The sequence below is a fragment of the Cryptomeria japonica genome, chromosome 5, assembly GCF_030272615.1.
Source record: "Cryptomeria japonica chromosome 5, Sugi_1.0, whole genome shotgun sequence".
Taxonomy (NCBI): Eukaryota; Viridiplantae; Streptophyta; class Pinopsida; order Cupressales; family Cupressaceae; genus Cryptomeria; species Cryptomeria japonica.
In genome coordinates this window covers 688,804,295-688,818,497 of record NC_081409.1, presented here as the reverse complement: position 1 = coordinate 688,818,497, position 14,203 = coordinate 688,804,295, and the positions used below count along the sequence as shown (strand labels likewise).

The 14,203-nt window shown below is 35.7% G+C and overlaps 1 protein-coding gene across 1 annotated transcript in view; it reads left to right on the top strand.

The window, feature by feature from the left end:
• The window catches only part of LOC131040741 (signal peptidase complex subunit 3B), a 107,211-nt gene that overhangs the window by 59,624 nt on the left and 33,384 nt on the right, over window positions 1–14,203 (top strand). Inside the window, exon 4 of the mRNA XM_057973693.2 lies at window positions 2,303–2,356. Within this exon, the coding sequence (XP_057829676.2) occupies window positions 2,303–2,356 (54 nt within the window). The remainder of the gene's footprint in view (window positions 1–2,302; window positions 2,357–14,203) is intronic.

Genomic DNA, 14,203 nt, shown 5'->3' with positions numbered 1-14,203 from the left:
AAAATTCAGCACTTTCTTCTCTCTGTTAATGTGATGGAGGTGTACCAACTTGGGTTTTATGTGCTTGAGCTCCATCAAGTTAAAGTTTCCTTGGTAGGAAAGATTCAATGTGGCCAATGTGGAGAATTCTCTCTAATTTATGGCAAAGTGAGCAGCGTTGGTGAAGTTGGATAATGGTTCATATGGGGTGGACAGTGGTGGTTTCATTTAGTTTGTTGGGTGCTTCAGGTTGCAGCCATTTTTCCTTTGGCTGGGTTTTTGTTTTGTAAAGTCAATGTTTTATATGATTACGTCTTTGAGCCATTGGTTCTCTATAATTATTTTGTATTATGATGTTTGGGATTGTCTTGATGGGTTTGTGGTTTGAGTGCAGTTCTGTTCTGCTACGTCTCCCAATTGTTGGGTTATTATATGTAATCTTCTAATTTTTGATACTAATAAACAGGAGAGGGTCCTAATCGTTCACTTGAATCTTTTAAAAAGAGGTTATCTAAAGCTTGATTATTATTGATTTTTGGCCATCAAAAGCCCCTGATTTCAGTAGGGCTTTCACTTTGTCTTGTTATTTTCATTCATAATCAAACTGAGTTTCTTCATAAGAGAAGGGTTCTATTTTCAAATCAGATATTTGCATTCAAACCCAACGCTGTCACGTCAAGTTGTGTGCAAGGCAGCTATATCATCAACAAACTTTACAAGAAAAATCAGCAACAAATACATTGATTAGATCATTAGTATAAAGATTGTTGGAAGATGTGGGTGACAAGAACTAGGGAGGTCAGAGCATCCAAAGATGCATATTTTCAGCTAGGGTTTTTTGAAGAGTAGTGATATTTAGATTTAAGCATTAAAGTAGATTTTCAGGTTTTTCAAGTGTCTTCAGAGGGCTTTCCATTGATCAGGATGAAAAGCTTCAGCAGAAGAATCATTCAGAGCTTCCTGTCAAGACTTGCTGTTTTTAGCCCAAGCTATTTAAAGCCACTGCTATTTTTAGCCGTCACTGTTTTCAAAATAAATAAGCATAGTCTGAGAAATTTAGTTTTAGCTAGAGCTATTCATAGCACATGTTTTTAGCTATCTCCAATTTTAGTCTGATGTGCCTTTTGAGCAATGCTTAATTTTTAGAAGTCTATTTTTTCATTTCTTATCATGCAAGAGATGAGAGTTACAGTATTAGTTTGTATTAATCTTTACCAATAGTGTAGCTGAAGATTTATTGAGTTTAGCTTTATATTAGCGGATTAATACTAGAGTTTCGTAAACTCCTATATTTAAAGTACCATATGCACTTCAAATTCCTATTAGTAATTTTCATGCTTACTTCTTATGAATTAGTTGTCTTGTGAATTGGGTAAAATCTAATAATTGATGGAAGTTTTATATTGCAGATTTTGTTAGCGAAGATATTGTGGCTTTGTTTGCAGTCGTTCATGCTTGATTTAATTTATTTTCAGTCTTTGCATTTAATTGAAAGTTGCAAACTTTCATTAGGAGTGTAAGATATTTTTCTGCAGTAGATAGTATCGATGTTTTTACCTAGGTGAATCCAAAAAGGTACACCTTTAGTTTTGTTGAGCATGAGCATAAGTCACCTGGAAAACACAATACAAAATGTAAATTGCAAGTATATATGATTCAAATAAGGCTTGTTTTTGTTTACAGGGAGCCTCCCCTTGTAATTTGAAGAGTGAATCTGGTGTACACACTGTTCTGTTTTGTGTTGCACTAAAAGATATGAATTAAATTGCTAACAAAAAAGAAAGTTGAAATGAGATGTGGGGATTTTCCTCACCATCCTTGCATATAGGAAATGGCTGGAGGGATAGGGATGTGAGGTGGAGATGGTGTCACGTTCCTGTTTAAGCTTTTCTTCAAAAAATTTCATGAAGGGTTGACAACTGTTGAAGGTTTATAAATGTCATTATGGTCAGCAACAACCTTTCTTGGATTATTTGTTAACTTGTAGCCAGTATTTAAATCTGTGATGATAGAGAATGAACAAATAACTTTTTTAATTTAATAATCTTGTGGTATCATCTATATATTTGTATCATTGAATTGAGAGATTGAAAACTTCCATTTTTTTCCAGTTTCATTTAAAATTATAGAAACGAATGTTAGTTTTTTAAGTCGTCATTTTATTATTTTTAATTTGTAAAGTGTCACGTGTGTTTTTAAAAGATTGGTATCTTGTTAGATTATGCCTCCTTGTTCAATAATTATATAATAATTGTGTTATATTGGTTTTAAAGAGAAATTTAATTACTTTTTAGTTTTTACATTATGTTTTTCCTTATTGTAGGTCTTTGTCTTCGTGGCAGCTGAATACGAGACACAAAAGAATTCATTGAATCAGGTATATTGCAGAAATTATGGTTAGATAGAATATGCACTTCAAAAGTATGTGCGACAAGCTTGTGACTAATTGGAAAGTGATGAATTGTTAATCTACATATTTGAATGTTATTGGTAGTAATCACAGGGTAAGAAGTCTTTGTAGCTTAGGGGTTAATATTATATTAAAGTTATCTTCTTTTAGTCTCAAAATCTATTGCTTGTAATGGATGTTCAACGTATGCCTACAAGAGTCATTGATATCATATGCAATCATGCTTGTAGCTGTGGTTCCTATGCATGTTAGATTCTTTCCCCGTTTATTTGTTTGAAGATTGCTGGAAGCGTCCCTATATTTATGTGTTTATTACAACATCGAGAAAGGTTAGACTTAACAGCCTTGTGACTAAAAATAATTGAACATAATGGCATTTATAAAGCCTTTTTCAGTTTTCAACCTGCTTTCGCAACTATTTGAACCAAATAACTCCATATGGGAAATTACTTCTGCACAACTAACCGCTAACAAGGTTATTTATTTACTAACATTTATTTATTTAATATATTTATCAATAATCCTAACTATAGTTGAAAAACTTAAGACTCAATAATTGCTATGTAGGCCCAAATTTTCAAAAAAACCCAGTTCTTGTCAAAAACTAGGAGAAATACTCAGCAATAACTTGACAAATTTATCTAACATTTGAAAATACATAAACTATTCTTCAAAAACACATATTATAGAGACTGTTGAACATATTACTGATTTCCATCACATATAAATAAAATTAGAGTTTAATAGACCTCTTAATACATATGAAGTTCAAGTTTCAGTATCAATAAAAAATTATAAATCATGAATTTTGTTTATGATTAAAGCCCAAAAATTCTCTTGTGCTGTGTGGGTGTTGCAGAAGTGGTTAGTTGTTGGAATATCCTCAACAGGGGTCTCATCCATATTGATAGGATTAAGCTGTGTATTTGAGGAACCTGTCCTTGATGGCTCATCAACCTCGCCTTCTGCCTTTGTTAATTTTGTAATGTTGGTCGTACTATTTCATGCTTCTGATATATATATATATATATATATATATTAATTTGATTACATATACTAATATGTTAACATTAACTAATGATAAATAAAACCAAAGTTAACTTATCGCGTTTGACCAACGGTTACACCGCTCATGGTATCGGGTGGTAAAGCGATTCTCAAACAAGTCGCACTCCTTCCGATCGGGTAAGTAAACGGTGACTAGTTTATATACTATGGTGAGAGGTGCGTAGGGAAGAGATGTGTCTTCCCATGTGGGAAGACATATCTCTTCACTACGTAACCCCTCATCCACTTATATAGCATGCTTACATTGAGGAGGATGTACACACAGAAATTGATAAGTGTGGTGCATCTTTAAAACATGCTATAGCAGATAAAATACAACTTTCAGATCATATCTCCATCTCTTCTATTTTGATCGCAGAATTTGAAAGAACTTAACATGGTATCAGAGCGAAGTTAAGGAAAAGATCATATTAAAATTTTGTAACGATCTCATAAACTTTCACCAGGCTCTTACTAAGATCACATTCCCATAATCCTAATGGCAACTGGAGTTAGGTTTGAAGATAGATTAGATGGAGCATCAAATTTTGTATCTTGTAAATTCAGGATCATGCTTGTTTTGAAAGAAAATAAAATTGACTCCCATGTCAAAAGTGAAATTCCTGAACCCTCTGATGATACAGAGAAAATTCAGTGGAGCAAGGACAGTGAGAAGGCCCTTAAGATAATTGTGGATTCAATAAGAGACCACATTGTACCAGTTATTTCTAAATATGAGACGGCCTTTCAGATGTTCAAAGCACTAGCTAACATTTATCAAATCAACAACACTAGCAGGGCTCTCACCCTAAAGAATCAACTACACCATATAAAGATGAATAAAGGAGAAACAGTTACATCCTATTTCTTGAGGATCACTGAGCTTAGGGATCAACTATCCACTATTGGACATCTAGTAGACAACAAAGAACTTGCTATGATGGCCCTAAATGGACTTCCTACCTCGTGGGAATCGTTCGTTCAAGGAATCAGTGCTCGTTCTAAGTTTCCTAAGTTTGATAGATTGAAAACCGATTGCATTCAAGAGGAATCTCGGCTTGTCACAAGAGGAATAAAACAAAACAATGGTGATGAAGACATTCAAGTTCTAAACTCTAATTCCCACAAGAAAGGAAAGAAGAAGAACTTTAAGAGAAAGAGGGACAACAACTCAAATGGGAGGAGGTCTTCAAAGAAGAAGAGAGACATTTTTGAAGTACAATGTTTCAGATGTGACCAATATGGGCACTATGCAATGAAGTGTCCAGACAGGATCAAACAACAAGCTTCAATGGCAGAAATTAAGAAAGGGAGTAATTCCGAGAAGCTAGTCTTCTACTCAGCTCTCTCTAGTCAAGTCACCTCCAGTTTCAACACATGGGTGATTGATACTGGAGCATCTCGACACATCACTGAATTTCGTGAGCACCTAGATACACTTGTGGAAAGTTCAAATGAAGAAGTGACAATTGGTGATGACTCAAATTATCTAGTTATGGGAATAAGAACCTGCAATATCAACCTAAAGTCAGGCATATTCCTATAGCTGACTGGAGTTCTATTTGTACCTGGTATAAAGAGAAACCTTGTCTCAGTTTTTGCACTTGAAGATAAGGGTTACAGATTAACCTTTATGGAAGGAAAGGTACTTGCTTGGCCAAAGAACTCCACCATCAAGAAAGCCCACACCATTGGAGTAAGACAAGGGAGCCTCTACAGACTTTGCACCACTCCACCTTTAGCCTTGATTCATGAGACTCCAGATTCGAATGAACTTTGGCACAAAAGATTAGGGCACCTTCATTTCCATGCCCTACCTAAGATAGAGAAGATGGTGATTGGCTTACCCAAGCTAAGTCAAAAGTTTGAAGGAGCCTATAAAGGGTGTGCCTTGGGAAAGAATACTAAAGGGTCTTTTAATTCTAGCAACAGTAAATCCAAAAATGTATTAGAATTAGTTCATTCTGATTTATGTGGACCCATGTCTGTACCCTCATTAGGGGGATTTTTATATTATGTAATATTTGTAGATGATTATTCTAGGAAGACTTGGATACATTTTCTGAGGTACAAAGAGTCTGAAGAAATCCTTTCTAAATTTAAGGAATTCAAAGCTCTTGCAGAAAATATGACAGGTAAGAAAATCATAACCTTAAGAACAGACAATGGGGGGGAATACACTTTTGATATGTTTAAAGATTATTGTATAAATGCTGGGATTAAGAGGGAGTTAACTGTACCTTATAACCCACAACAAAATGGGGTAGCTGAAAGAAAGAATAGGACTATAGTAGAAGCTGCTAGGGCTATGTTGTTTGACTAAAATATAGAAACCTCATTTTGGGCTGAAGCATCTAGGACAACTGTGTACATTCAAAATAGATGTCCTCATTCTCTTCTTGACAATAAAACCCTTGAAGAAGGCCTTTACTGGCAACAAACCTGACATAAGTCATTTCCGAATCTTTGGGTGTCCAATCTATATTCATGTCCCCAAAGAAAAGAGGTCAAAATTAGAACCTTCTGGAAAGAAAGGAGTATTTGTTGGGTACAATGAAACCTCTAAAGCCTACAAAATATACATACCTGGTCAAAGAGAAATTGAACTAAGCAGAGATGTCATCTTTGAGGAAGACATAGCATTCAGGAGTTCCAAAAGCTCTAATGAATTAGAACACCAAGATCCTCCTACAAGCTTGGATGAGGATTCCACCTCTGAGATTCAAAGGGAGACCCCTGAAGATGCTGAGCATGAAGTTCAAGGCTTACCTTTAGAAGAAAATTATTTCGAAACTAGGAAGAGACCACTTTGGGCTATAAAGATGCTTCAAGAAGTTGAAAATTATGTTGCGCTCCAAAGGGGACCTTTAAAGAAAGTAAGAGACCTAACCTATTTTCCAGTTATATTGCCTTGATGAGTGAGATCATTGATGCAGAACCTTCCTGTGTTGGAGATGGGCTCAAGCATCTAGTTTGGAAAGATGCTATGTCAGAAGAGTATCAGTCAATTCTGAAAAATGATGTCTGGGATATTGTGCCTAGGCCTAAAGGCAAATCTGTGGTATCTTCTAAATCACTCTTCAAAATCAAACATGCATCGGATGGCAGCATTGAGAAGCACAAAGCAAGGTTTGTTGCCAGAGGTTTCTCACAGATAGAAGGTATTGACTAGGAAGAGACATTTGCTTCTGTTGCCAGATACACTTCTGTCCAAGCAGTTTTGGCTATTGCAGCATCTTAAGGATGGAAAGTCCATCAAATGGATGTCAAGACTGCTTTTCTGAATGGTAAGATTGAAGAAGTTGTTTATTTGGAGCAACCTGAAGGTTTTGTGATTCATAAGGTTGAATCACATGTTTGCAGATTAAAGAAAGCTCTTTATGGATTGAAACAAGCCCCTAGAGCATGGTATGAAAGAATTGATCACTATCTCTTGGAATTAGGGTTTTTCAAGAATGAAGCAGATCCAAATCTCTACTACAAGGTAATCAATGGTGAATTATTAATTCTTATTCTTTATGTTGATGATCTACTAATCACAGGAGAGGATAATTGTATTTCTCGATGTAAGAAAGAATTAGCCTTTGAGTTTGATATGAAAGATTTAGGAATTCTTCACTACTTCCTTGGATTGGAAGTTTGGCAGCAGGTAGATGGTATAATCCTTAATCAAGGAAAATACACCATTGATATACTCAAGAGATTTAGAATGTTGGATTGTAGATCCATGACTACACCTATGGAGACAAATCTGCACATGCTAAAGGAAACAACTGCAAAATTAGAGTTTGCAGATCCTACACTCTACAGACAGATTATTGGATCTTTGATGTATTTGGTAAACACAAGACTTGATATATGTTATGCTGTAAATGCACTAAGTCAGTCCATGTGTGAACCCAGGGAAATACATCTTGTTGCTGCAAAGCATATTCTGAGATATCTTCGAGGAACTATTGGTTTTGGTTTGAAACATAAACATGTAGAACTTGACCTACATGGATTCACTGATTCTGATTGGGCTGGAAGCATAGTTAACAGGAAAAGCACATCAGGATGTTGCTTCAGTTTAGGATCAGGAATGATATCATGGATATGTAGAAAACAATCTTTAGTTGCTCAGAGTTCTACAAAAGCTAAATACATTGCAGCCTCCATGGGAGCAAGAGAAGCTGTATGGCTTCGGAAATTGCTTGTAGGACTGTTTGGTTAGCCCTTAAATCCTACTGTCATCTACTGTGACAATCAGAGTTGTATCAAGCTTTCAATGAATCCAGTATTTCATGATAGGTCTAAACACATTGAGATTCCTTATCGTTATGTTCGAGATATGGTGGAATGGAATGTGATCCAATTGAATTATATTAGTACAGGTGATCAGATTGCAGACATTCTTACCAAGCCTCTCTCCAGGATCAAGATTGAACACTTTAGAGATAAACTTGGTATGGTTGAAAATGTTATTTAATTTTGAGATAGAGTCTCATTTATTCTGATATACTAATATATTTAAAGATGTTTAGTGTGTAAACTCTTTTATTTGTCATGTGTGTGACTCCATGACTGCATGGGCCCTCTGTGAACATTATTGAAGGGTGACGACTTTTCAATAATGAACACTTGTTTCAAATTGATATTGTAAGGTGACGATTTTACAATTACCAATTTAACTATCTTGATGGATATCATGTGACTTGATATCTGTGGACATGTCATGATAGTATATATATCTCTGAGACATTATGGTAGATATCTGTTGGTTGATATCATTAAATAAACCATAATTATGATAGAGATCTTCATGGTGAATATTATGAACATAATATTCGTGGACATGCCTTGAAATCATTATCGGTATGGTAGGCATCATGTGACTTGATGCCAATGCACATACCTTACTTGATAACTATGAGTTATGGTGAGTATCATGAGACTTGATATTCATTGTTGAACCATATCTCTGAATATCACTATAGTGTGATGTCTCCTCTCTTCACAATCAATGGATGAATTGTGATGTTTTCTCTAACATGAAATGTGTCCTCCCTAGTTAAGAGGGAGTGTTAATTTTGTAACGTCGGTCGTACTATTTCATGCTTCCGATATATATATATATATATATATATATATATATATTAATTTGATTACATATACTAATATGTTAATGTTAACTAATGATAAATAAAACCAAAGTTAACTTATCGCGTTTGACCAATGGTTACACCGTTGATGGTATCGGGTGGTAAAGCGATTCTCAAACAAGTCTCACTCCTTCCGATCGGGTAAGGAAATGGTGACTAGTTTATATACTATGGTGAGAGGTACGTAGGGAAGAGATATGTCTTCCCACGTGGGAAGACATATCTCTTCACTACGTAACCCCTCATCCACTTATATAGCATGCTTACATTGAGGAGGATGTACACACCGAAATTGATAAGTGTGGTGCATCTTTAAAACACGCTATAGCAGATAAAATACACCGAAATTGATAACCCCTCTTCTATTTTGATCATAGAATTTTGAAAGAACTTAACAACCTCCTCATATGTTGCCACATTCACTTCTAATTCAGTTTCTTCCCTCTCCAAATTAGTTAACTGATTATCTCTTAACAATGGATCCACATCAACATTCTTAGGCTAAAGTGTTTTGTGTGCCTTGCACCTGTACTTTTTCTTTTTCATGCAATTGAAGGTTGTACTGCACGTAGACAAAAGGTCATTCGAGTGCTTTTGAGTCAACCTATTGTGCTTCTTTGTGTGAATGGCCAAGAAAACACTCCATTTGTGCTCACAATTAGAAACTCCACAAGGTTGGGATAAAATGTGGATTTGGCAAGCTTTTGAAGATTAGGCATTGTGGTACCATAATCTTCCCACCACAAATCTGCAAGGATAATATTTGCCATTTATAACATAGTAAGAATTTTAGTAAAACAAACTAGAATGAATAATAAATTAAAGTTGAACACATTATTTTTATCTGGCTACAAAGTGGCTCTCTTACTAATGCAAAAATTTGAAGAAAATAGCACTTCCTCTGCTTTTTTATAACTTTGTATTTCATCAAGTATGAGGTCTCGAAGGTTCCCATCATCAACCAACCTCACAATACATGTGTTGAGGCCAAGAATGACCTTTGCATCTGCTTTGAAAGAAGGGAAAAAATAAAAGTTGGGGTTCAAATAGTAGGTAGTAGCATGAATACGTGCTGGCAATTGGAGCCATACTTTTAAATTAACAATTTCAATGACACAAATAATTTCTTTCGAGGTATTGAAAATGTCAACACAATGCCAAAGGGACCATGATCCAATTAGGACATGGATCTCCTTTGTTAGCACTTTGTAAGAGGAAAATCATGTCCTCAATCATTGCGAGGAGAGTACCTGAAGTTCTAGCAGTTACACCAGTGTAAGGAGCAATTAGTTGAAGACTACAATGAATTCCATGATTACTTTGTGTGCTTTCACGAAATCACTCTAGAGAAGCTCAAAGTAAGTGACTTGAATGTTTCAAACCCATTGGGACAAGCATTTCATAGTGCACCCAAAATTGAAGCAAGGTCAAGCTCAAGTAGAAGTTTTCCTAGTGCAATAACATGTTTTTTGTATATCACATTATATGTTAGATCCATATGAATTCACAAGCAGAAAGAAGCTGAAATTTGTGTTATTTTTAAATAGTAAGGATTGTAATTTTTAGTGTGCTCGCATGGGCAGTAGTTCATTTAAAAATTACAGCCATCTTTTGCTTCTAGCAGTTGTGCAATAGGCGAAAGTCCACAGTTGAGGAAGTTGTGAAAATCGCAGATTTTGTAATTTGCACACTTTTGTTTTTGCAGGAATCATAATACTCATGTTGATGATAATCATGCCTTCTCCTTTTTTTACGAAAATTAATGGTTTTTGGCAGTATTTTGAATGGTTTTTTTAATTTTTTGCAGTCTTTTCTGTGGTAGGGCAGAGAAAGTTTCAATTTTTTCCTCCCAATTGCTGCTAGGACATGCCACGGTTAGAGTAGTCATACAGTTGACAGTATTTTTATTATCAGCATTTTTATATTGGTATTTTTTTCTGTCAGAAGGGAGGTATGTTATTTTGTCTTACTTTGAGACTATAGATTGAGGGAGGGAAATTATACAAATGGCTTCCTTATTCAACATCATGTTGGAAGGCAGCCAAATATTCTTTGGTAAACACTACAAAAAGCCCAACAATTGTGGGGAAAGATCAGGATAAATTTGATGAATGTTACACAGTAATCATGTTGGTTAAGTTGTTTGTGAAATGTCTCTTGAAAATAATTCAATTGAAATTTGGGTATTTGCAATATTTGCATGAGACTTCATTAAAGGGTAGAGAATTTTCCTGGAAGAATATGTTATTTTTGATCATGATGGATGAGGAAGTTTCATTGTAGTAGCATTTACTTAAGATCAAGGACATTAGAGATTAGTTGTCAGCCAGTGGTTGAAAATGAAAGAGGACATGGTGGTAATCACTCTGAAAAGCTTTGCATGTGCTTACGAACATTTTATTGAGACCTTGATCACCTCTGCAAATGTTGATCTAAAGTTTAAAGAGGTGTGGATTACACTTACAACAAATCAAATGGAAAAGACAGTTTGTTAGTAGTGATGAGACAAAGGGTGTAGAATAGGTATTCGCAGCCAAGACAAGGGCAAATAGGAATGGTTAGAGAAGAAAATGCATGCAATAGTGAGGTTTCAATAAAGAATCCGAAGAACATCAGATGTCATTATTGTGGTAAGATGGGTTGTATGAAGAAGTACCATTGAAAAAGGCTGGTTGATCAGAAATCCAATTAGAGAGGGCTTCAATCAAAGGTTCATATCATAGAGCTTGTAAAGGAACTAGCCTTCTATGCATTCATGGCCAAAAGACCAACAAATCAGTCCAATGCATCTGCTTGGTACATAAATTTAGGAGTACATTGCTTGCAATTCTTCTAAAGATTCAATGATCTTTGATGGTGTGAAAGAGTACACAATAATAGGCAAAGGTAATGTGCAAATATCTTTTGGAGACTATTTTATCCCCTTAGTCATAGGTGAAAACACCGACTAGTTTGACTACAATATGAATTACTTAGGTTGGGTTCATAGTATGAGCCCATGGTTGCATGAAAGCATTGGATGATTAGCCACTGGTTGCTAGTGGGTTGTGAAGCTAGTATGATTTTTCTTTTGTAAGCTTTTGGACAACCTATTTACTCTTTTTCATTGTGAGTTATAGAGTAGGTCATAATTTGATTTGAATGGTCTTGGAAAACTTTCATGTTTTGTAGTTTTCTTGTTTCTAAAAGCATTAGGTTTGTAGATCTGGGGTTTTCCATTGATTCAGATCACATATTTGATGATGTGAATGTTTAAGTGGATTCAGATTTACAAAGATGGTTTTGTAGGTTTTACATGTTAACCAAAATTTGTGGTTTGTTTTATGAAAAGATTGTGTTTAGACTGAGTTTTCTAGATGGACAAAATTTTAGATTTGCAAGGCTACTTGGTGGGTTCATATCGATCTATAGTTACTCTTATGTGGGTTGGTTTTACAAATCAGGTTTAGCGTCGATCTTGGCATTTGAGTCGTGAAAATGTACATGTTACCTGATCTATTCAGTATGTACTGATGTGGGGTTGAATCTATATTCAATTAATTTGAGATTGGAACATTGATAACACATTTCTCTTTCTTGAGATGTTGCATATTTGCAGATCTTGTAAAATTGTCTAATGTGGATTCTCTATGGTATGTTTATTGTAGTGAGAAAAGGATTTTTTGCGAGTACTTGTATGGTTTATTTGAATCTATAGTAGTAGTCTATATGGCGCATGAGAAACTATTTTCACTTTTAGTAGAGTTTTGGCAGTGATATTGGTCAATGAAGCTATGAATAGTTTGGTATCGCTTTTAGTGGGATCTTTATGCAGTTACATGATGTTGTTCTATGTTATTTGTTTCAAGAGTTTGGTTCTAAGCAGAGTTACCCGGGGACGCGTGCTCGACCTGAAAACCCTCGTCCCCGTCCCGGGGACGTTTCGGGGACTTGGGGACATTTCCCCCCATCCCCAAATTCCCCTGTATTTTGAGGGGAAGCCTGCCCTAGCTTTAGGGGACGTCCGTACGTCCCAGGGACGGCTGGGACGTCCCCAATCCGTCCCGGGGACGGCCAGACGTCTCCCATATCTAAGGCCCTTAAAAAATATTAAAAAAATTAAAAAAGTTATATTTTCAATTTTTTATTTAAATTTTCTAATATAGGCCTGTTGTGACCTTTTCACACATCGCCACATTGGTAACGGGGACCCCCTCTTTGCCAGCTTCCTGCATTGTTAGGTTAGGGTTTTGGCTGCTTAGTGGGCAATTTTGCGTTTCCCGTGCCCGAGTCTCGGAGTTTTGATCATGCCTAGTGCCATCTAGGGTTTTTGAAGTTATAGGATCAAGTTGCAAAAGTTGATATTTTAATGATCCTAAGTTTTGCTAAGTGTAAACCTCTTTTGAGCGCTAACGTGTTTTTAAACACGCGCATCAAGTGATTTTAAAGTGCCAAGATATTCACAGACCTTTTGGAGTTGTTTTCTCGCTCCTAAGGTAATATTTAAGTTGGTTTCGCACTTTATTCCAATATTTTCCTAGCGTTTCGCTCATTTTTTTGGAAAATTAGTCTAAGTCCAGTTAAATTTAAAGTCGCTGAGTGATTTTGAGTGGTTAAATTGATAAAATCTTAAGGGAAATTCATATTCCAAGGGTTAAAGGGTCAAAATCCATGCTAGAGGTGTTTTTCCCCTCACATTCTAGACTACCCAACCTATTCCCCCACTCAAAATCCATACTACACATGGGTTTCCCCTGGAATCCATATTGGCCACTAATTTCCCCCACTGTTTATCCAGATTGCCATCGATTTTCCACCAAGAGTGCGGACTGGAAGTGTGGACTAGAATGCAAGGATAATTCCATGCTTGGGTCGATTTTCCACCAGGATTTTTGTGACAACTAAGTAAGGATTTTTGTCTGGATTTTTATCTAGACAGGGATCGAATTTCCCCTGAGAGCATTTGTGAGGATTTTTGTCCGGATTTTTATCTAGGCAGGGATCGATTTTCCCCTAGGAACATTATGAAGAGTTTTGAGTCCGGATTTTTATCCAGACTAAGGTCGAATTTCCACCAGGGAGGTATTTTTTCAAGTTAAGCGAGTTTTGGGTGTGGATTTTTGTCCAAACTCACATCGAATTTCCCTTGGGAGGGTTTTTATGTGCATTTTGATGAAATTGAGCATGGATTTTTGTCCAAGCATGGGTCGAATTTCCCTTATGGGTAAATTTTGACACTTAAGTGATTTTGAAGGGATTTTTCAATCTCAACCTATAGCGATTTTCCCCTAGAGGCTTTATTTTGGATTTAATTTGCAATATTTTAATAAGTAAGCCCCATTTTAATTGCTTTTAAATAATTATTAAATGATTATTTAAAATTTAAAAGCAAAATTTAATAACTTGCAACAATCATTAAATGTTTAAACCTTCTAGAAGCAAGTTAGGGTTTCACCAAGCAAGTATTTATACAAGTGTTTTATCCCACATTGCTTGTGTGGTGAAAGTGAAGGATGAAAGCAAGTATATGAGAGGAACTTCAGCATTATTTTATTATTATTTCTGCTAGGGGTCTCCATGAAAGCGATTTTTCACCAAGTTAGGGGAATTTTTAGCAAGGCATTTTTGTGAAGTGTGGGATTGAGGA